The 24003-nt window shown below is 44.5% G+C and overlaps 1 protein-coding gene across 2 annotated transcripts in view; it reads right to left on the bottom strand.

The window, feature by feature from the left end:
* Nucleotides 1–14907: 14907 nt before the first annotated feature.
* Nucleotides 14908–24003, bottom strand: part of CHAF1A (chromatin assembly factor 1 subunit A) — a 693562-nt gene continuing 684466 nt past the window's right edge. For both annotated transcript variants that reach the window (XM_073594763.1, XM_073594760.1), the window contains exon 14: nt 14908–15152. In XM_073594763.1, the coding sequence (XP_073450864.1) occupies nt 15067–15152 (86 nt within the window). In that variant the 3' untranslated portion in view covers nt 14908–15066. The remainder of the gene's footprint in view (nt 15153–24003) is intronic.

Genomic DNA, 24003 nt, shown 5'->3' with positions numbered 1-24003 from the left:
TTTTTTGCACAACGCTTTGGCTGACCAATTTTTCAACCATAGTATTCTATACATATGTACCAGCCCCCCTGAAGGATAGAATCTCTCATAGCATCTATTGCAAACAAAAGGCTACCAGGAGCTTGCCAGATCCTGGGCCTGCTGAACAGGGATAACCTTGGGCACCTGTTCAAACTGGTCCCGGATTGACATATACCAATTACTGTCAGCACAGGCTGAGACACTCAACCTGCTAGGGAAAATAATATGTGTGTTTTTTTTTTTAATAGAAATTCCAACTCTTTATCCGTTGGATCCCTAAGCATTGTCTGCCGGACAAGTCAAACTTTTATTAAGAAGATATAGCAGCGTCAATTGCTGGTATCTCCCACCTTTACTAATTTTTTTTCCTCCATAGGATAAAGTGTGAAAAACTTTTTAGGAGGGAGAAAATGCTCATCTGGGTGATCACACTCAGAATACATAAGTCTTTCCAGCAATGAATGGACAGGAAAGGTATGCGCAGCTTGAGGCTTTAGTGAACCCAAACAAGATATGGACACTCAGTTAAGGGTAGCGAAAATGTGGAGCGGACCAATTCAGTAAGAAATTGCACCCACAATCTCAGTTTGTCATCAGCCTCTTCACGGTCCCCTGAGAGAAAACATCTTCTCCTGCCCCCAGATGCTCAGTTTGAGGGTCCTGGGTAATGGAAGGGAACCTGTCGCATTTTATCCCATTCTGGAATGCGATTAAAGCCGCTAACTTTTTTCCAATCCTATCATGGCTGAGGAAAAAAAAAAATGTTTTTTTCTAGTAATATAGACAGGGGCTGCAGTGTTGTAAACGGTTGCAAACATTTCATGGCCCCTGATGGCTCACTCTAACCAGCCACCCCCTCTCAGGGGAGTATGCTATTGCAGAGATGAGTTTTGGGCTTTCAGAACTTGAGGGAGACCCTTTTAGCCCTTTTTTTGGGGTGTTTCTACCTCCCCTTCAGACCATAGCCCGATGCATAAATGCAGAGGTATTACCAGAAGAAATCGTATCCACTGCTTGAGCAATAGTCCAGCAACCCTCGCTGCTATTAACGCTCAGCCTGATGCTTTTAGTAAATGTGCCAAGGAAAAGCCTGTGTCACCAACCTCTTACATGCTCCTTTTTGCTCTTGTGTCCCTCGGACAGCTGCAGCCAGCAAAAATGAAGCTTTAAAACATACTCCTGCGCTAAGCGTTGCTGCACGCCAATGCCGCGCTAAGCCCCGCCCCTTCCGCACCCCCTCTCTTTTCAAAAGTTTTTCCCATGCGAGCCTCGGATCGGTGTGTGTGAGAGTGTGTGTGTGTGTGTGTGTGTGGGGGGGGGTGTGGCGAGGAGGAGACCTGGTGACCAGCCGCCGTGCAGGGGTGGTGATAAAAACGGAGTGGCATCGCCAATCATTTTCGCTTCCCCCTTTCCAGGGAGAGGATGAGAGCTTTGTCCAGGTGTGGGGGGTGTTTGTTGCAAGAAAATCCTCCCCCAAACTTACCGGAGGTCTGAGCTGCTAGCCGGAGGAAAAGCCTTCTGATTCTGACACAGCGGATCCCTGAGGAAAAGCATGACAAGGTACGTGCTCTATACAAATCCCAGTGGTGACTCTTAGGCATGACAACATTTACTTTTGTTTAAAGGAGACATTTCATTTTTTTTTCAAAATTTAAAAGTTCCTTAGAAAAACTCCACTTACCTTTCCCGCAGCAGGGTTTTCTGTGGTAAAACCAACAGACCAATCTTCACCCTTCACGGTGGGTTCCGTTACAAACCTTCAGAAACCGGGGACCCTCGGGGAACCCACGCTCCTGGACCCGTAAAGCACCCCGCCAGTAAAAACTTTTATGGCTGAAAATACCAAAGTACTGGATCCCGGGGTCCAGCTATCTAAAGAGAGAAGCGGTACGGGCTAAACCTTGTTCCTTCCGCCACGAGGCCCGGGTACCATTCAATTTGGCTTGAAAAGACACTTTGAATGGATCCGGCTGCATAGCTAGGCCCAGAAAGGATTGCTACAGTGGAGCTCAGCACAGCACATCTTTACTTGTGACCAACACCTTAGACACTGGCGAAAAAACTGAGGTACTCCCGGTATGGGAGGGATTATATAGGGAGGCAACTTCCTGTTTAGAGTGTGCCAGTGTCTAGCACCTAAAGGTGGCCTATAACCCACATAGTAATTACTATGGCTCTTTGTCCCGTGATGTACGATTAAATATATATATATTCTAAGGAGTCAAACCAAGTAAGTTGCGTAACATCTTTAGATAGAAAAGGTGTGGTTCCGTTTATCTTTTGCAATCATAATCAGCAAAAATGCGCGCTACTTTGCTCCCAATCTTACTCAGCATTTTCATGAAGAACTACTGCAAGCTCAAAAACATTAAAACATAATTATGCCATGGACAGCTCTGCTAACCACTTAGAGCACACTTTAGTGTACTTTTTGGGACAGCCTCTGCTGGTATAAGTATCTTTGTAGAGAGGTAGGCTCCTGTTGACCGTTTCCATAAGGAGCTTGTCAGTGGGACTGATTTCTTCCAATGGAGTGTGATGGCTTTTCTGGCGTAGAATAGGAGTAAGAGTAAGCATAGTACGCCCTGCCATGGTAGGGATTACCTGTTCAATGAGGCCCAATAGACAAACTGACATGGAAGACTAAGAAAACATTACTGACCAAGTGTATTAAGATAAGACTTCCTCCCAGAACCCAGCGATAGCCGGGCAGGTCCAGAAAATGAGTAAAATCACCCGGGGTTCCCCCACATCTCCAGCACTCCGAAGGGAAGTTGGGATTCAGTGTATGTAACCTGTAAGGCATATAGTAAGCCCGGTGGATCAATTTAAAACTGTATCAAGCAGTCTCTGAGGGAAACTAAGGATTGGAACGGAAAGTCCCAGATATCATCCCAGTCGTCACCGCCAAGCTCCGGGATGTTCCCGAGCCAGTGGGCCCTGAGGCTCTCCATGACTGGTAGAGAAGCTCTAATGAGATGCGAATATATCTGAGAAGTGGGTTTTTTGTACAGTCCAGCCTGAGAACATCTTCTAGTAGAGGCTTGTATAATTTGGGAGGCAGAGTGGGAAAATAGGCAGCTGAAGGCATGGGAAAGTTAAAAATATCGAAAGAAGTACAATGCTGGGACAATAAATTTAGACATTAGGAGCTTTAAAAGACTCAAGTTATTGTCTACTATTTGGGAGATTGTTTTGATATTAAATTTAGTCCAGGCATAAGGCTCTGGCAATTTATAAATGTTGTCTAGATTGGGATTACACCATAGTGGAGCATCGGGGGAAAGTGCTTTTTTTGGGATACTGTTCACATTTGAGACCTGGTCTTCATGCCCGGAGAGTAGTAAATCAGACGGGGTCAGCGCATATGGAGGCCACAAAAAAGTTAACATTTTAATGCCTCCAGTGACTGTACCACGGCCGCTTCAAGTAGCACAGAGTTGGTTTTATCTGGGTTCAGCCACCACATTGCAGTTACCAACTGAGTGGCCAAGTAGTATTTATGAAAGTCTGGGAATGCCAGGGCACCCTGGGAGGCAGGGCGCATCATCGTATTTCACCTATATCTGGGAGATTGAGGGCCCCATATAAAAGGAAAAGAACATTTTGTTGAGCCGGGTGAAAAAGGATTTTGGAATCCACCGTGGAGTGTGTCTGAATAGGTAAACTTCGGCAAAACCTTCATTTTGATGCGCCCTAGCAGCAATAGGGGCAGACTCCCATGCCTTTAACTTCAGCTGAACCTCCTGGACTACTGGTGATAAGTTCAGGGCTATATAATCTGAGGCCTGTCTAGATATTTCAAACCCAAGGTATCTGACGTGTTCTACCCATTGTAGTGGAAGGTCCGGGGAAGCTATCTCGCGAGCTGTTGGGTCAATGGGAAATGACAGGGATTTGGACCAGTTCACCCACAGTCCCGTGATGAGGGCAAAAGCGTTTAAAACCTGGAAAGCATTTATCTCAGTCATCCCCCAAAGCGGGGAAAGACACGAGTGATGTTAATTACCACCCAATATCGCTAATTAACAATGACCTCAAAATAATAACCAAAATTTTAGCAATGAGGCTATCGAGTTTTATTGCCAAATACATTCACAAGGACCAGGTGGGCTTCATCCCGGGGAGACAGGGCCTGGACCAGATTAGAAGGGCGATAGACGTCATTTCCATCCTGAACTCCAGATGGGACGGGGGGACACAAGAAGGGAATATTATCACTAGACCTCCAGAAGGCCTTCGATTCCATCTCCTGGCATTTTCTTATTGAATTACTAGAGAGATGGGGCTTCGGGTCAAAATTCCTTGGGACAATTAACTCACTCTATTCCACCCCTTCTGCACAAATTTGCATGGTGGGCCACTATTCTGACGCAGTCAATATACAGAGAGGAACCAGGCAGGGTTGCCCTCTCTCCCCGATAATCTTTGCAATAGCGATAGAGACACTAGCAATAGCGATCCGGTCCAACCCTGACATTAAGGGAGTTCTCTGCGGAACGCAAGAACACAAATGTGCGTTGTTTGCAGATGACTGGCTACTCTTCCTCACCTCCCCATCAATCAATCAATGCCCAACTTAATGCAGCTTCTGAAGAACTTTAGCAAGATTTCAGGGCTTGAAATTAACGTTGCTAAATCAGCGGCGTTAAATATAACTGTCCCTACTCCACTAATAGTCCAGTTAAAGGAACACTTCCCGTTCTCCTGGGCTCCAAACATGATCCCATATTTGGGAATTAAACTACCTGCCAAAATGGAGCAAGTTTTCTCTGCTAATTACCCCACAATATTCTGTAAAATTGATGAAGAATTAAAGTGGAGTTCCACCCCCAAAAAAAAAAAAAAAAAATAGTAATATGCTTAAAAAAATAAATATAAAAAAAACATTTGGAGAAAATTTTTTTTTTTACTCACCTCTAAATGCCTGTTGCTAGGGGTCCCTCGTAGTCTGCCTCCTTCAGTGCCTGGGCTCCTGACGTCACTTCTCTCGGCGCAGGAAGGGAGATCGCCTCTCCACCCTCCCTCTTGTCAATCATCTGGGACCGGTCACGTTGCAGGGCCAGTGACGGCGCTGCGTGGCTCGCACATGCGCAGTGGGTGCCCGGCTGTGAAGCCACAGCCGGGTGCCCACAATTAAAATGCCGGCGCCGCCGAGCGGAGGGGGGGACGAGCGGGGCTTTGAACCCCCGCATCGCTGGACCCTGGGACAGGTAAGTGTCAGATTAAAAGTCAGGTGCTGCAGTATTTTTAGCTGCTGACTTAATTTTTTTTTTTTTTTAAATAGGAACCCTGCTTTAAAAGGTGTGGTCAAATTGTGGTCTAGCTTGGATGGGGAGGATTAACGCGGTCAAGATGACACTTCTTCCACGTCTGCTATATCTATTCCACGCCCTTCCCATCCCCCTCCAGAAAAAAACACTAAACACAGCCCAAGCTAAAATAATCAAATATGTTTGGGGTAAACAAGGCCACCGTTTCAAGAAAGAAATCCTCTTTTGCCTGAAAAATCAGGAGGGTCTGGGACTTCCCAATCTTTGATGGTACTACAAGGCTGCACAACTGACCCAAAACTCTATTGGATCAACACACTATAGATTACCTCCTCTGGTGCTCCCCCAAACTAAAACCCAGTCTTAGCCCCCACATTATCCCATTCACTAGCGCTTTGTGACTCCCTACATAAACAGAAATCGCTAATCTCAAACATGAAACCACTTGCACATCTCTTCCACAACCCATTGTTTACACCAGGCATGAATATCCTTGCTTTCAAATGGTGGCTAAACAAAGGATTGTTCAGAATTGGTCATTTCTTCTCCTCGTTGGGCCCCATATCATTGGGCTATTGTATAAGTAAACTTAAAATTCCGGACACAGAGAGGTTCAGACTGTCACAGATAAATCACTTATACTCAATTTGGTCAAATAAGCCTGAGCTCCCTAAACCCACTAATTACGAATTATGGTGTGCCAATATGTTGGATCAGAGGGGAGGCACCTCCATCATTTATGCCTTTCTAGCAGACAACACCTCCAAGCCCTCCTATGCCCAAGCTTGGGAATCAGACACAGGGATCCACTTAGGTCAGGAAAAATGGTTTAGTGCATTTAAAAGGTCATCCAAGGGCATTATGAATATCTCCTTAACCACTTCCCGCCCGCCCTATAGCGGATTGACGTCCGGGAAGTGGTTCTGTTATCCTGACTGGACATCATATGACGTCCAGCAGGATAACATGCCGCAGCGCGCCCCCGGGGGCGCGCATCGCGGCGATCGGTGGAGCGGTGTGTCAGTCTGACACACCGCTACACTGATCTTGGTAAAAAGCCTCCGGCGGAGGCTCTTTACCACGTGATCAGCCGTGTCCAATCACGGCTGATCACGCTGTCAATAGGAAGAGCCGTTGATCGGCTCTTCCTCACTCGCGCCTGACAGACGCGATTAGAGGAGAGCCGATCGGCGGCTCTCCTGGCAGGGGGGGTCTGCGTTGATTGTTTATCAGCGCAGCCCCCCCGCAGATCACCACACTGGACCACCAGGGATCGCCACTAGGACCACCAGGGAAGGGGCAACATGTGGATGGCCAGGTATGTACCCCATGGCCATCCACATGTGCCCACTGTGCCAAATCTGTGCCAGTGTCCACAAATGGGCACTGATTGGCACCATTATGTTGCAGTGATGCCCAGCAATGCCACCCTTAGGGGCATCACTGCAAACAAGCAGTGCCATCAGTGCCATCAGTGTCCATTCATGCCACCTGTCAGTGCCCATCCGTGCCCATCTATCAGTGCCCATCCATGCCCATCTGTGCCAACTATCAGTGCCACCTATGAGTGCCCATCAATGCCACCTATGAGTGCCCATCAATACCACCTATGAGTGCCCATCAGTGCCGCCTATAAGTGCCCATCTGTGCCACCTATGAGTGCCCATCTGTGCCGCATACCAGTGCCACCTATCAGTGCCCATCAGTGCCGCCTATCAGTGCCCATCATCAGTGCCCGTCAGTGCCACCTCATCAGTGCCACCTCATTGGTGCCACCTCATCGGTGCCCATCAGTGCCGCCGTATCAGTGCCCGTCAGTGCAGCCATATCAGTGCCCGTCATTGAAGAAGAAAACGTACTTATTTACAAAAAAGTTTTAACAGAAACAAAGAAAAACTTGTTTTTTTTCAAAATTTTCAGTCTTTTTTTATTTGTTGCGCAAAAAATAAAAACCGCAGAGGTGATCAAATACCACCAAAAGAAAGCTCTATTTGTGGGAACAAAATGATAAAAAATTTGTTTGGGTACAGTGTAGCATGACCGCGCAATTGTCATTCAAATTGTGACAGCGCTGAAAGCTGAAAATTGGTCTGGGCGGGAAGGTGTCTAAGTGCCTGGTATTGAAGTGGTTAATTGAAGCCAGTGTCAAAACAATAAGATGGTACTATGTCCCACTTAGACTGGCTTGGTTCTATCCTAACACTTCTCTCTGCTTCAGAGGGTGCAACCTTGTCGGTTCCATGCATCATACCTGGTGGACATGTCCACGTATCAGGTCATTTTGGCACAATTGTTTCATTTAATCCACAGAGTTACGGGAGTCAGAGTCCCGCAGAACCCGACAATTGCGCTTCTAAACCACAGGGTAGACAAAGCCTCCAAAGGAGACCAGACTTTAATTTTCTTCATGCCCCTAGGCGCAAAAATCACTGTGGCTAGCACCTGGAAGAAACCCAGGCAGCAAAAAATAAAATTTCCTGGCTAATGACCCTAGAACAAATAGTTGCCAAACTGCAAGATAAAGTAACAATCTTTGAGGCAACATGGGAACCGGGGGCTAAATACGTAAAAATACCACTCTATATTGGTCACAATCTTCAATGACAACATACTATCACCCCTACTCCCCTCCTCACTTCTGTCTAGGGGTTTCTCTCCCTATTAGCTCTGACTCTTCCTTTTCCCCCTTTCATCTGTCGCTTACAACTTCTCTATAAAACAAAAAAGAGGTAACTTTAGAAGTCCTCTAGTGGGTAATGTTTCCATAGCAACCTGAATGTTGGGTACCATTTAACCTTTGATCGCAACTCATGGAATTATCACCATCGAAAATGTGACCTAAGCGGGTGACGGAATCATTTCTTTCATATTCCTCCACTGACTCAGTCTAACAAGAAGTGTGGATTGGGGCAATGGGTTTGGGGCCAGATTGATCCGGCCGGACACCCCTAGTTCACAGCGTGAACCCATTGGGGTGGCGGTGGTTTTCGGTCGGAGCAGGACAGACACAATCCCGCGTCCTGAAAGATGATATATGTTAAATATCAAGGTCACAATATATATCTCCCAAAGAATTTCTCGACACCCTCACTCCTGTGAACCCACTACTTAACTTTCTAAAGGTTTACGTTATCTATTCCAAAGGAGGAATGATTATAAGAAATATAACAATGTTTTTTTTTCTTCTGTTCACATCAATGTTACCCAATATATTTTGCAAATGTTGTATTTTAGGCCTTGCAGGCCAATTTCCTATATTATAATGTTACTTTTATTTCACTGACTGAAACCAATAAAAATATTGAAACGAAAACCTGGGGAGCACCCTCTAGCGACAGTCCCGCATCATTTAAAAAAAAAAAAAAAGCAGGAGTTTATCAGCATACAGTGCCACCCTCTCCTCCAGCCAGCCAATCCGCAGCATCTGGATATGGGGGAGGAGCGAAGAGCTTCCGCCACCGGCTCAATAGAAATGGCGAAAAGAGCTGGAGAGAGGACAGCCCTGTTGAGTACCTCTGGACAGTAAGAAGGGTTGAGAGAGCCCCCCTCCCAACTTTATAGCTGAAGTAGGGCTTTTGTATATGGTTTGTAGCCACTGGATGAACACCAAGGGGAAACGCATCCTACGGAGGATCTCCCAAAAATGGCCATTCTACTGTATCGAAAGCCTTTTTAATGTCTAGGGAAGCCACCACCCTGGAAACTGTGTTAAGGTGTTGTGCATGGATATTGGTATGCAATCTCCGCAAATTTATGTCAGTAGATCTATTAGCCACGAATCCAGTTTGATCAGTCTTAATAGTAGGTAATAGGGGTTGAAGTCTCAAGGTAATCAGTTTGGTAAGAATTTTAAAATTCGAAAAGAAGGGCAATGGGTCGGTATGAGGGGCAGGAGGTGGGGTCTTTGGGCGGTTTGTGGATAAAAACTACATGAGCATGGTACATGGAGGATGGCAATTCTCCAGTCTGCAAACATTGGGAATAAACATTGGGAATAAAGGGAGGCCATAATTGGCGCTAGGAGATTCCCATGAGTTCCGCAGAACTTGATGGGGAGGCCTAGTGACTTCCTTGCCGGGAAAGATTTACTTGCATCAAGGACCTCTTCCGGGGTAATCGTCCCCACCCAAGCAGCGTGCTCCTCACCCAAAAGCCAACCCACAGCCAAAGGGTCAAGATGTTCTGCTAGGTCACTGGGATCGTGGCAATACAGATGTGTAGAGCGAGTCATAAAATTGCCAAAAGGCATCAAGTACAGCTGATGAGGAGGAGACCGACCCCCCCCCCCCCCCCCAAGGTGTCCTAATTTCAGGTATTAGGGTCAGAGGCCAGTCACGTTGCGCCAACATTGCTAACAGGCGTCCATTATGGTCCCCTTGCTCAAAAAACCTTTATTATTAGAGGTCCAGTCTAGTAACCTCAGCTAGATTGAGATGTAGGTCCCTTTTTTAGCTTGAAGCTGGTCAAAATGGGCCTCAGTAGGGTCAGTAGCGTATTCTTCAGAGCAGCAATTGACAGCATCCTCAAGGGAGGCTACTGTCTCTGCCTGGTCCTTACGAACCGCAGCAATAGAAGAGATGTATTGTCCTCGGGTGAACGCCTTAAAGGCGTCTCAGGCGATCTCTGTAGAGGAGGACCCCGAGTTGAGCTCCCAATATTCCGTGAGAATGAGTGGGATTTTATCTATTTCTGGGTGGGCTATCCAATGGGACCTAAGCCTCCAAAGTCAGAGGTGCGTGAGCATTGGGAGCGAATAGTGAGTGCCAGGGGGCTATGGTCGGAAAGGCCACTAGGCTGCATCTAACACATCTGAGATTAAAGTCGGATTAGCAAAGGCTAGGTCAATTTGTGAGGCCATTTTGTATGTGGTGGAGAAACAGGAGTGAGACCTATCATTGGGATGTTTCCATCGCCATATCTCCTCCACCCCCATTGCCCGGGCCCATGCAATCAGCTCTGTGGAAAAGCGTTTGGGAGGAGAGGGTTTATCAAGATCTGGAGCTAAGATGGCATTAAAAATGCCCATGAGAAGTATTAGCAGGGCAGTATGGGACTATCTTTTCGATAACATACAGTAATGTAGAGGAAAAGGGAGGGGGGATATATACATTCACCACAATAGAACGTTGGCTCCATAGCTTCAACACCACCACCACATATTTGTCCTGAGGGTCCGTGTGGACATGCTCAACCTCATACGGAAAATACTTGTTTATCAACATGGACACCCCACGGGCAAACATGGAATAGGAGGCGTGGATTGTTTTGTGAATCCACAGTTTAAGTGTCAGTATGCTGCCCTCAAGATGCATCTCCTGTAGAAGTATTAAGTGGAGGGAATGAGATTTGAGGTAACGAAATAGCAGAGCTCTTTTAAATTTGGAATTCAAGCTACATACATTCCAGTACAGGATAGTAAACGTGGAGCTATTTGATGATGTAATCCAGCAAGGGGATAGGGATCGCGGTACCAGATATTCGGGGGTCTCAAAGAACATCTCGGGAGCAGCAAAGACCAAGGGATCCAACACCTATTTGTTGCATATAGAATCATAAGGTATATGAAAAACAGAACAAAACCAAAAAAAAAAAATTACCCTGTTGGGCACTGAGGTGCCCGCCCTGTCCATATCTGTGGCCATCCTCTGAAACTTGAGGAAGGCATAGAGCGGGCCTGTACCCATAAACCATAACCTTTAACAGGCAAAAGTGCAATACTGCCACCCCCCTTTCACTTTATACTCAGCGAAGACATTTCTGCCCTGACGTTACTGAGGATCTTTCCAGGTTTATTGGACAATAAACCTGGAAAGATCCTCAGTAACTTCAGGACATAGTCAGGTCCATTAATATTGGGACATTGACACAATTCTAATCTTTTTGGCTCCATACACCACCACAATGAATGAATGAATTTGAAATGAAACGAACAAGATGTGCTTTAACTGCAGACTTTCAGCTTTAATTTGAGGGTATTTACATCCAAATCAGGGGAACGGTGTAGGAATTACAACAGTTTGTATATGTGTCTCCCACTTTTTAAGGGACCAAAAGTAACGGGACAATTGGCTGCTCAGCTGTTCCATGGCCAGGTATGTGTTATTCCCTCATTATCCCATGTAGAAAAAGCAGATAAAAGGTCCAGAGTTCATTTCAAGTGTGCTATTTGCATTTGGAATTTGTTGCTTTCAACTCTCAACATGAGATCCAAAGAGCTGTCACTATCAGTGAAGCAAGCCATCATTAGGCTGAAAAAACAAAAACAAACCCATCAGAGAGATAGCAAAAACATTGGGTGTGGCCAAATCAACTGTTTGGAACATCCTTAAAAAGAAAGAACGCACCGGTGAGCTCAACACCAAAAGACCTGGAAAACCACGGAAAACTGTGGTGGATGACCGGAAAATTCTTTCCCTGGTGAAGAAAACACCCTTTACAACAGTTGGCCAGATCAAAAAACACTCTCCAGGAGGTAGGTGTATGTGTGTCAAAGTCAACACTCAATAGAAGACTTCAGAGTGAATACAGAGGGTTCACCACAAGATGTAAACCATTTGTGAGCCTCAAAAACAGGAAGGCCAGATTAGAGTTTGCCAAACAACATCTAAAAAAGCCTTCACAGTTCTGGAACAACATCCTATGGACAGATGAGACCAGGATCAACTTGTACCAGAGTGATGAGAAGAGTATGGAGAAGGAAAGGAACTGTTAATGATCCAAAGCATACCACCTCATCAGTGAAGCATGGTGGTGGTAGTGTCATGGCGTGGCCATGTATGGCTGCCAATGGAACTGGTTTTCTTGTATTTATTGATGATGTGACTGCTGACAAAAGCAGCAGGATGAATTCTGAAATGTTTCGGGCAATATCATATTCATATTCAGCAAAATGCTTCAGAACTCATTGGACGGCGCTTCACAGTGCAGATGGACAATGACCTGAAGCATACTGCGAAAGGAACCAGTTTTTTAAGGGAAAGAAGTGGAATGTTATGCAATGGCCAAGTCAATCACCTGACCTGAATCTGAGTGAGCATGCATTTCACTTGCTGAAGACAAAACTTAAGGGAAAATACCCCAAGAACAAGCAGAAACTTAAGACAGTTGCAGTAGAGGCCTGGCAGAGCATCACCAGGGATGAAACCCAGCGTCTGGTGATGTCTATGCGTTCCAGACTTCAGGCTGTAATTGACTGCAAAGGATTTGCAACCAAGTATTAAAAAGTGAAAGTTTGATGGATGATTGTTAATCTGTCCCATTACTTTTGGTCCCTTAAAAAGTGGGAGGCACAAATACAAACTGTTGTAATTTCTACACCGTTCACCTGATTTGGATGTAAATACCCTCAAATTAAAGCTGAAAGTCTGCAGTTAAAGTACATCTTGTTTGTTTCATTTCAAATCCATTGTGGTGGTGTATAGAGCCAAAAAAAAATTAGAATTGTGTCGATGTCCCAATATTTATGGACCTGACTATCACATACTGAGGATCTAGTCTTGAAACAGGGGAAGGGGGGGGGGCGGGGGTGTGAAGCTGGCAGAAAAGTATTTGCTGAGTATAAAGTGAAAGGGGGGTGGCAGGGAAAGGGAGAACGGGTTATTTGCCTGCAGTGGTGAAAAGATAGAACAAGTTATTTTCCGGAGTAATGTGGATAAAATGGAGGTTAACGCTGGGGCTCTTCAGACAGGAGGAATGTCCGGAGGTCCAAACATCATGGAAACAACAGGTGGTCAAACTAGGGTAGAAGCTTGAGCAGGAGTGGGGGTGAACAGAGAACAAAGCTGAAATCCCCTGTATAACACAAAGCAACACAGTACAGGGGAGTGTAATACTTAGCTGAGCCCAGCAGAACTTATCTGAATGATAGCTTCTAGGAAGCAAGGAGAGGTCACCAGCAGGTATCCAGCCATGCTGAGGCTGCTTCAAGGGTGTCAAAGAAATGGGTATTGTCGCCATCTGTAATCCTCAGCTTGCTAGGGTATAAGGAGGCCAAAAACCCTTTTCCCGAAGCCGTCTCCGTACATCGGTAAAGGATTTGCGGCGTTGTTGCACCTCTTGGGAGAAATCTGCAAAGAACAGTCATTCTCATTTTATTTCAGGCATGGCACGGGCTGCCGCCAGTTCACAGTCACGATCCCGATAGTTCAGTAGGCGCAGCAGAAAAGGGTGTGCTGGGGCCCCAGGCCTAGGAGGAATCGATGGAACCCCTTTGGGCTCTCTCGACTGCAAACGGAGGCAGGTCTAGGTTAAAAAGGGTCGACAGGAGCCTTTTGGTAAATTTAGCTGCCTAGGTGCCTTCAGCCTGTTAAGGCAGCCCCAATATGCGGTTATTATTTCACCTGAGGCGATCCTCAGTGTCTATTGTCCGCTCCTGAAGTGCCTTTACCTGCACCTGCAAAGCCTTCACCTCTCTGGAATCCGACTGCACTGCGTTTTTTCACTGTGGAGACTGTCCTCCACATCCGAGAACCAGGACCGGAATTTGTCCATGTGCTGGCGGATGAGGCGGACATCCATAGTCAGGAAATCAATTTTAGCTGTCAGCGATTCTTTGCAAGCCGTGATAGCGGCCAGGATCTCTGCCTCGGTGGGGGAAGCAGCGGATCTCGGCTCAGCAACAGTTTGGGTGCTTGTAGTCATGAGTGATACAGGAGACCTTGTGGACAAGAAGGCTGTCGGCGGAGAGGGGCGGGGAGGACTCGGGCCTGGCCCTGTGGATCGAGTCTTGGGAGGACCCATCCGTACAACATGCTGGCTCGGAGGGAGGCTTAGGGAAGCAGGAGGGTGGATAACAGGGCCCGGGGAGTGAAGTGAGCCCTGTAAAGTAGCTGAAAGTCAGAGATAGGAATGGAGCTCCAGCAATGCATGTCCTCTCCTCTTCACATGCTAGCCATGCCCCCATCCCCTCCACCATCCCTTTTAATGCAGCCACAGGTGCACTAGACAGTGAACAAAGCTCTGTATGGAGGCTCACTTTCATTCACAAACTGAAGCATCGAAAACACAGTTTACTATATACTTGCCTAATCAAATGTCTATAGGGCAGTTGTCCTTGGACAGGGACATGGTCCTCTGTCATTCTATAGTATATCTCTAGTTTTTTGTTTGTAAGCTGCCTGTAGACGCGTATCTACTTTTAATATAAGGGGTTTAATATAATGGGTTTTACTTCCTCTTTTGCAAGGCCTGCTAATGAAAAGTAAAATGGGCTAGTATGCATTGCATACTAGCCAATTATACGACACTTGCCTGCAAATGAAGCCCGCGTCCATCTTCGCCCCTCTTCCTTCCGGGGCCATGGACTCCGGCTTTGTGACTGGCCAGAGTCGAGGCACACGCTGGGGGAGGAAACGGCACGGTGGGCCGTTTCTTCACAGCGCATGAGCCGACGATGACATCAGCGCACTACAAGTGAAATATCTCCTAAACTGCGCACGTTTAGGAGATATTTCCTCTACCTATAGGTAAGCCTTATTATACCTATACCTAGAAGTCACACAAAAGAGTTTACAAACACATTAAAGTATAACTAAAGGCAAAACTATTTTACTATCCAAAGTTAAAACAAGGGCAGAAGATTTATTAGATGAAAAGATGAAGAAATGACTGAAGGTCCGCTTTGAGTTTGATTTTTTAATTTGTGCTTTATTTGAGACATATGAGGTTATTAGGATGCATATTAAAAAACTCCTCACATTAAACGTCAAATGTATGTCCACTTTTAATATACTATACAAATAACCAGAAAGCTTTAAAACATTCAAATGAAAAATCAGTTTGATCCTCTTGAAATTCCCGGCTTGGGAGGTGGCTGTTCACTCAAGTTAACGTTTATTGTGCATAATATGGGGTCAGTATCTGTAAAACAGAAATGAGACAGTGGTAAGATAAATGGACAATAACACATGTAAGGCTATACTTAGAAAATTGGAAGGAAAGAAAGAAAGAAAGAAAGAAAGAAAGAAAGAAAGAAAGAAAGAAAGAAAGAAAGAAAGAAAGAAAGAAAGAAAGAAAGAAAGAAAGAAAGAAAGAAAGAAAGAAAGAAAGAAAGAAAGAAAGAAAGAAAGAAAGAAAGAAAGAAAGAAAGGACAGCCCTGGATAAAAGAAAAAAATGTGCGTGCTTTCATTTTTAGCAAAACAGACGCAGAGAAAAGGATTTTCCAAACAGCATAAAAATCCTATTCCTTCTCTCTCTTACCCATTGAGAGACAGAGAATATACAGTGGGGACAGAAAGTATTCAGACTCCCTTAAATTTTTCACTTTTTATATTGCAGCCATTTGCTAAAATCATTTAAGTTCATTTTTTTCCTCATTAATGTACACACAGCACCCCATATTGACAGAAATACACAGAATTGTTGACATTTTTTTTGAGATTTATTAGAAAAGAAAACCTGAAATATCACATGGTCCTAAGTATTCAGACCCTTTGCTCAGTATTTAGTAGAAGCACCCTTTTGATCTAATACAGCCATGAGTCTTTTTGGGAAAGATGCAACAAGTTTTTCACGCCTGGATTTGGGGATCCTCTGCCATTCCTGCTTGCAGATCCTCTACCATCCAACCTGACAGAACTGGAAACGGTGGACAGCCATTTTTAGGTCTCTCCAGAGATGCTTAATTGGGTTTAAGTCAGGGCTCTGGCTGGGCCATTCAAGAACAGTCACGGAGTTGTTGTGAAGCCACTCCTTCATTATTTTAGCTATGTGCTTAGGGTCATTGTCTTGTTGGAAGGTAAAACTTCGGCCCAGTCTGAGGTCCCGAGCACTCTGGAGAAGGTTTTCGTCCAGGATATCCCTGTACTTGGCCGCATTCATCTTTTCCTCGATTGCAATCAGTCGTCCTGTCCCTGCAGCTGAAAAACACCCCCACAGCATGATGCTGCCACCACCATGCATCACTGTTGGGACTGTATTGGACAGGTGATGAGCAGTGTCTGGTTTTCTTCACACATACCGCTTAGAATTAAGGCCAAAAAGTTCTATCTTGGTCTCATCAGACCAAAGAATCTTATTTCTCACCATCTTGGCATCCTTCAGGTGTTTTTTTTTAGCAAACTCTACGCGGACTTTCATGTGTCTTGCACTGAGGAGAGGCTTCCGTCGGGCCACTCTGCCATAAAGCCCCGACTGGTGGAGGGCTGCAGTGATGGTTGACTTTCTACAACTTTCTCCCATCTCCCGACTGCATCTCTGGAGCTCAGCCACAGTGATCTTTGGGTTTTTCTTTACCTCTCTCACCAAGACTCTTCTCCCCCGATAGCTCAGTTTGGCCGGACGGCCAGCTCTAGGAAGGGTTCTGGTCGTCCCAAACGTCTTTCATTTAAGGATTATGGAGGCCACTGTGCCCTTAGGAACCTTAAGTGCAGCAGAATTTTTTTTGGAACCTTGTCTAGATCTGTGCCTTGCCACAATTCTGTCTCTGAGTTCTTCACGCAGTTCCTTTGACCTCATGATTCTAATTTGCTCTGACATGCACTGTGAGCTGTAAGGTCTTGTATAGACAGGTGTGTGGCTTTCCTAATCAAGTCCAATCAGTATAATCAAACACAGCTGGACTCAAATGAGGAAAAAAAATGAACTTAAGTGATTTTAGCAAATGGCTCCAATATAACAAAGAGTGAAAAATTTAAGAGGGTCTGAATACTTTCCGTCCCCACTGTAAATACTATGCTTCTCCATTGTTTAAACACTTAAAGACCGCTTACTACAGATATACTGCAGCAGGGCAGCTCTATTGCGCAAAACTACGTACCTGTACATCATTTCATACAATAGACAGTGGGGGAGCGTGTGCCGATGGCCAGAGGGGGAGCCAATCAGCAAGTCCGGCAGACGCGATGTCCGCTGGGACCTGCTGATCTTTCCCCAGGAAGGCAGATCGCTGTTCTGACAGGGGAGAACACATGCTAAGAAGGAACATGGATCTCTGTGTTCCCCCGGTCAGTCCATCCCCCACAGTTAGCAAGCACCTTCTACGGACACACTTAAACCTTTGATTGCCCCTGGTGTTAACCCCTTCCCTGCCAGTGTCAGTACAGTAACAGTGCATATTTTTTAGCACTGATCACTGTAATAACGTCACTGGTTCCCAAAAAAGTGTCAGTTAGGTGTCTGATTTGTCTACCACAATATCCCAGTCCTGCTAAAAATTGCTGATCGCCATTACTAGTAAAACAAAACAAAGAAAAAAAAAAAAAAGGTATAAAAATATGCCAGTTTGTAGACACGATAACTTTTGCGCAAACAATATACGCTTACTGGGATTTTTTTTTACCACAGACATGTAGCAGAATACATATTGGCCTAAATTGATGAAGAAATTAGATTTTTTATTGGATATATTTTATAGCAGAAGGAAAAAAAAAAAAAAAAAAAAAAAAAGTTCTTTTTTGTTAATAGCGCAAAAAATAAAAACCACAGAGGTGATCAAATACCACTAAGAGAAAGTGATTTGTGGGAAAAAAAGGACATCATTTTTATTTGGGTACAGCGTTGCACGACCACGCAATTGCCAATTAAAGTAATGCAGTGCAGTATCGCAAAAAATGGCCTTGTCATCAAGGGGTAAAACCTTCTGGGGCTGAAGTGGTTAAGTCAATAGTGTTGTGAAGTGATATCATGGTACTGTCAGTGCTGAAGCACAGGCAGAGCTGTTGCAGCTCCGTCCTGCCTCTCCCTGCAGCATTAGATCACTGTAAAATTAGGATTTGTATAAAAATATTTCTTGGAGTACATCATAGAACACATGGTTTCTTCACATCCATAATGATTGGGTTGAAGCTGCTACCCACAGGTGAAAGGACAAAAAAAAAAAAAAAAAAAAAAAAAAAAAAGTCTGGCATCCCAACCAAGGCATAACTCCTCCAAGCACAGTGCAGCCTCAGTTTTGCAGCAAGCAATGAGAAAACATACAAAGAGTGGGGAGATGCCTTTGTCTTGTGATGTACTTCAAGAAAATTTTACAGGTAAACAAAAAAAATTCTAATTTCTTAATCACAGGACACGGTTTTCTTCTGGTATTTGCAGAAGCAAGAACACCCACACTTTGTAGAGCTTAGTAAACCTGGTTCCTAGATGTAGGCTTGAGAAATGAGTTGACATTTCCACAGAAAAATTGTAGAATGGGAAGAAACATGTCCCTTATGAAGACCCACAGGCAGAATAAACAGGGAATCGGATTCCTGAAATGCTGTAGAGCAGTGGTCATCAACCCTGTCCTCAGGGCCCACTAACAGGGCAGGTTTTATTACCTTGGGGAGATGCAGAGTAGAATGCTGCAATCACTGAGCAGCAAATGATATCACCTGTGATGTATTTCAGTTATATTGCAAACCTGGCCTGTTAGTGGGCCCTGAGGACAGGGTTGATGACCACTGCTGTAGACTTCAGGTACATCTTGGACAACATCCAAGGAGTGAAGCACCTTCTACTTTGGGTGCTTAGGATTATGACAGAAAGATGGTAATCACTCCAGGTGGAAAGGTGGTTAGGCGATAAAATGTTGAGGCCTCAACACAACCTTATTTCTTAAACTAGTAAAGATTCCTACTACAATTAACGCTTAACCACTTCAGCCCCGGAAGGATTTACCCCCTTCCTGACCAGAGCACTTTTTACAATTTGGCACTGCGTCGCTTTGTCGCAGTCATGCAATGCTGTACCCAAACGAAATTTGCATCCTTTTCTTCCCACAAATAGAGCTTTCTTTTGATGGTATTTGATCACCTCTTCCGTTTTTATTTTTTGTAAACGGAAAAAGACCGAAAATTTTGAAAAAAAAATGATATTTTCTACTTTTTGTTATAAAAAAAATCCAATAAACTCAATTTTAGTCATACATTTAGGCCAAAATGTATTCGGCCACATGTCTTTGGTAAAAAAATGTCAATAAGCGTATATTTATTGGTTTGCGCAAAAGTTATAGCGTCTACAAACTAGGGTACATTTTCTGGAATTTACACAGCTTTTAGTTTATGACTGCCTATGTCATTTCTTGAGGTGCTAAAATGGCAGGGCAGTACAAAATCCCCCCAAATGACCCCATTTTGGAAAGTAGACACCCCAAGGAAATTGCAGAGAGGCATGTTGAACCCGTTGAATATTTTTTTTTTTTGTCCCAAGTGATTGAATAATGACTAAAAAAAAAAATTACATAAAGTTGTCATAAAATGATATATTGCTCACACAGGCCATGGCTATATGTGGAATTGCACCCCAAAATACATTCAGCTGCTTCTCCTGAGTATGGGGATACCACATGTGTGGGACTTTTTGGGAGCCTAGCCGCGTACGGGGCCCCGAAAACCAAGCACCGCCTTCAGGTTTTCTAAGGGCGTAAAGTTGTGATTGCACTCCTCACTACCTATCACAGTTTTGAAGGCCATAAAATGCCCAGATGGCACAAAACCCCCCCAAATGACCCCATTTTGGAAAGTAGACACCCCAAGCTATTTGCTGAGAGGCATGTTGAGTCCATGGAATATTTTATATTGTGACACAAGTTGCGGGAAAGTGACAACAGTTTTTTTTTTTTTTTTTGCACAAAGTTGTCACTAAATGATATATTGCTCAAACATGCCATGGGCATATGTGGAATTACACCCCAAAATACATTCTGCTGCTTCTCCTGAGTACGGGGATACCACATGTGTGGGACTTTTTGGGAGCCTAGCTTCATACGGGGCCCCGAAATCCAATCACCGCCTTCAGGATTTCTAAGGGTGTAAATTTTTGATTTCACTCCTCACTACCTATCACAGTTTCGAAGGCCAAAAAATGCCAAGATAGCACAAAACCCCCCAAAATTACCCCATTTTGGAAAGTAGACACCCCAAGCTATTTGCTGAGAGGCATGGTGAGTATTTTGCAGCTCTCATTTGTTTTTGAAAATGAAGACAAGAAAAAATTTTTTTTTTTCTTTTTTCAATTTTCAAAAGTTTGTGACAAAAAGTGAGGTCTGCAAAATACTCACTATACATCTCAGCAAATAGCTTGGGGTGTCTATTTTCCAAAATGGGGTCATTTGGGGGGGGGGGGGGGTTGTGCCATCTGGGCATTCCATGGCTTCCGAAACTGTGATAGGCAGTGAAGAGTGAAATAAAAAATTTACGCCCTTAGAAAGCCTGAAGGCGGTGCTTGGTTTTCGGGGTCCCGTATGCGGCTAGGCTCCCAAAAAGTCTCACACATGTGGTATCCCCGTACTCAGGAGAAGCAACAGAATTTATTTTGGGGTGTAATTTCACATATTTCCATGGCATGTTTGAGCAATATATCATTTAGTGACAACTTTGTGCAAAAAAAAAAAAAAAAAAAAAAAAAAAAAAAATGGTCTTTTTCCCGCAACTTGTGTCACAATATAAAATATTCCATGGACTCGACATGCCTCTCAGCAAATAGCTTGGGGTGTCTACTTTCCAAAATGGGGTCATTTGGGGGGGGGGGGGGGGGTTGAACTGTCCTGGCATTTTATGAACAACATTTAGAAGCTTATGACACACATCACCCACTCTTCTAACCACTTGAAGACAAAGCCCTTTCTGACACTTTTTGTTTACATGAAAAAATTATTTTTTTTTGCAAGAAAATTACTTTGAAGCCCCAAACATTATATATTTTTTTTAAAGCAAATGCCCTACAGATTAAAATGGTGGGTGTTTCATTTTTTTTTTTTTTTCACACAGTATTTGCGCAGCGATTTTTCAAACGCATTTTGGGAAAACAATACTTTTTTAAATTTTAATGCACTAAAACACACTATATTGCCCAAATGTTTGATGAAATAAAAAAGATGATCTTAGGCCGAATACATGGATACCAAACATGACATGCTTTAAAATTGCGCACAAACGTGCAGTGGCGACAAACTAGATACATTTTTAAAAGCCTTTACAGGTTACCACTTTAGATTTACAGAGGAGGTCTACTGCTAAAATTACTGCCCTCGATCTGACCTTCGCGGTGATACCTCACATGCATGGTGCAATTGCTGTTTACATTTGACGCCAGACCGACGCTTGCGTTCGCCTTTGCGCGAGAGCAGGGGAGGACAGGGGTGTTTTTTTTTTCTTTATTATTTTTTTGCTTTTTAATCTTATTTTTAAACTGTTCCTTTCATTTTAATTTTTTTTAAATCATTTTATTGTTATATCAGGGAATGTAAATATCCCCTATGATAGCAATAGGTAGTGACAGGTGCTCTTTTTTTGAAAAAATAGGGGTCTATTAGACCTTAGATCTCTCCTCTGCCCTCAAAGCATCTGACCACACCAAGATCGGTGTGATAAAATGCTTTCCCAATGGCGCGGTTTACATCCGGCGAAATCTAAGTCATGAAATGCTCGTAGCTTCCGGTTTCTTAGGCCATAGAGATGTTTGGAGCCATTCTGGTCTCTGATCAGCTCTATGGTCAGCTGGCTGAATCACCGGCTGCATTTTCAGGTTCCCTGTTGGGACAGGAGAGCCAGAGAAAAACATGGAAGATGGTGGGGGGGGGGCATTCCCTCCCACTGCTTGTAAAAGCAGTCTAGAGGCTAATTAGCCGCTAGGATTGCTTTTACATGAAAGCCGACCGCTGGCTGAAAAGAATGATACCAAGATGATACCTAAACCTGCAGGCATCATTCTGGTATAACCACTCAAAGTCCAGCAACATACCAGTACATTGCTGGTCCTTGTTGGGCATATATTGTAAACTTTTTTTCATGCAGCCTGTGGGCTGAACAAAAAAAAAAAAAAAAGATATTGATCGGTGGGTATGCCCACCATTAGAATACCTCCCTTCATCCACCCACTTCTAATGATGGGCATGCATGCACCTTTTATATATGCCGAAGCATGGGGGCATCCTCCCGCAAAAGGCAGGAGCAAATCGCTCCTTCACCCACTGCTGCCCCCACGGTTTGGCATATATGCTGAAGTATGTAACTGTGGTGGTGAAATCACCTCCGACAGCGCTGGAGTCACAGCTTTATGTATCGTGGGAGCAAACGCTGTTGCTGTCAAGATAAATAAATCCGCTCTGCAGCTGAATGGCGTACCTGAAAACAAAAAAGTGGTTAACAATAAAAAAAACAAAGTTAAAAAAAAATTGCATACCTATAAAGCAAACATGATAAAAACATAACAATAAAACATTGCAGTATAGAATACAATAAAAAAAGAGCAGAACAATAGAGAGAGAATAGAGAGAGAACAATAAAACAACTATTTTTGTTTTTTTTATTTTATATTTTTTTGTATTTTTATTTATTTATTTACCCTTTTTTTTTAGTAACTAACTTTTTAACTGGTACCAGGTTTGGGTCTCTCAAAATGCGATGGCATCTTGGGAGACCCTGTGAAAGTGTGTCCTAGTCTGTGCAGTGCTGTACCCTACGCCAATACTCAACTAGTGTATGGTAGCGTTCAAAACATTCACCAATGCATAGACCAGGATTGTCAGGACAGGAGGGACAACAATACCGGGTGTCACGCCTAAATCCACGCTTGCTGCAGACACATCTTTTTTGGGGGGCTCGTTGGGTAGGGGTACTCGGGAGGACATAAGGAAAATGCCTCTCAAGCAGCCGGCTTACTGCATTTGGTTGGGGAAGGTGAGGTGGAGCACCGTCTGGAAACAGAAGGGCTCTGACGATGTCTTCCTGGAATTTAAGGAAGGATCCAGTCCGTCCTGAAGCTCTGTATAGCACATGAGCATTCAGCAAAGCCAATTAAAATAAACAGACACTTTTTTGTACCAGCGTCTGGCCTTACGGGCAACTAGGTACGGCGCTAACAACTGGTCGTTGAGGTCCACCCCTCCCATATTGAAGTTATATTCGTGGACACAGAGGGGTTTCTCCACAACACCAGTCGCCGTAGTAATTTGGGTCGTCGTGTCTGCATGAAGGGAGGTAAGAACGAAAACATTCTTATTGTCCCTCCACTTCATAGCGAGCAAATTATTACACTGCAAGCAGGCTCTCTCCCCCAGCCTAAGACGGGAATCTACAAGCCGCTGGGGAAAGCCCCGGCGATTAGGTCGCACGGTGCCACATGCTCCAATCTGTTGATCAAAAAGGTGACTAAAAAGCGGCACGCTCGTGTAATAATTGTACACGTACAATTGGTACCCCTTTCCGAATAAGGGTGACACCAAGTCCCACACTATCTTGCCAGGGCTTCCTATGTAGTCAGGGCAGTTTGTCGGCTCTATGTGACTATCTTTGCCCTTGTAAACCATAAAACTACATGTATAGCCTGTGGCCCTGTCACAGAGCTTATACATCTTGACCCCGTATCTGGCACGCTTGCTGGGAAGGTACTGTTTGAATGACAAGCGGCCAGAAAATTTAATCAGGGACTCATCAACGCAGACAACTTGATGGGGAGTAAACAAGTCTGCAAAAGGTTGGTTGAAGTGGTTTACGAGGGGCCGAATTTTGTAGAGCCGCTCGTATCCAGGGTCTCCACGAGGACGACAGAGTTCATTGTCGTTGAAGTGCATGAACCGCAAAATCTGCTCGCATCGTGCCCTGGTCATGGAGGCAGAGAACACAGGCATATGGTAAATTGGGTCAGTGGACCAATATGACCGCAACTCACTCTTTTTATTTATGCCCATGTTGAGGGAAAGGCCCAGAAAGAGCTTAAATTCGGGGACCGTAATTGGTCTCCAATCTCTGGCAAGGGAGGACTGGGGAATAGTGGCGATGTATTGACCAGCGT

Source organism: Aquarana catesbeiana, linkage group LG01 (assembly GCF_042186555.1).
Source record: "Aquarana catesbeiana isolate 2022-GZ linkage group LG01, ASM4218655v1, whole genome shotgun sequence".
In the NCBI taxonomy this organism is placed as follows: Eukaryota; Metazoa; Chordata; class Amphibia; order Anura; family Ranidae; genus Aquarana; species Aquarana catesbeiana.
This window is presented reverse-complemented; position numbering and strand designations above follow the sequence as displayed.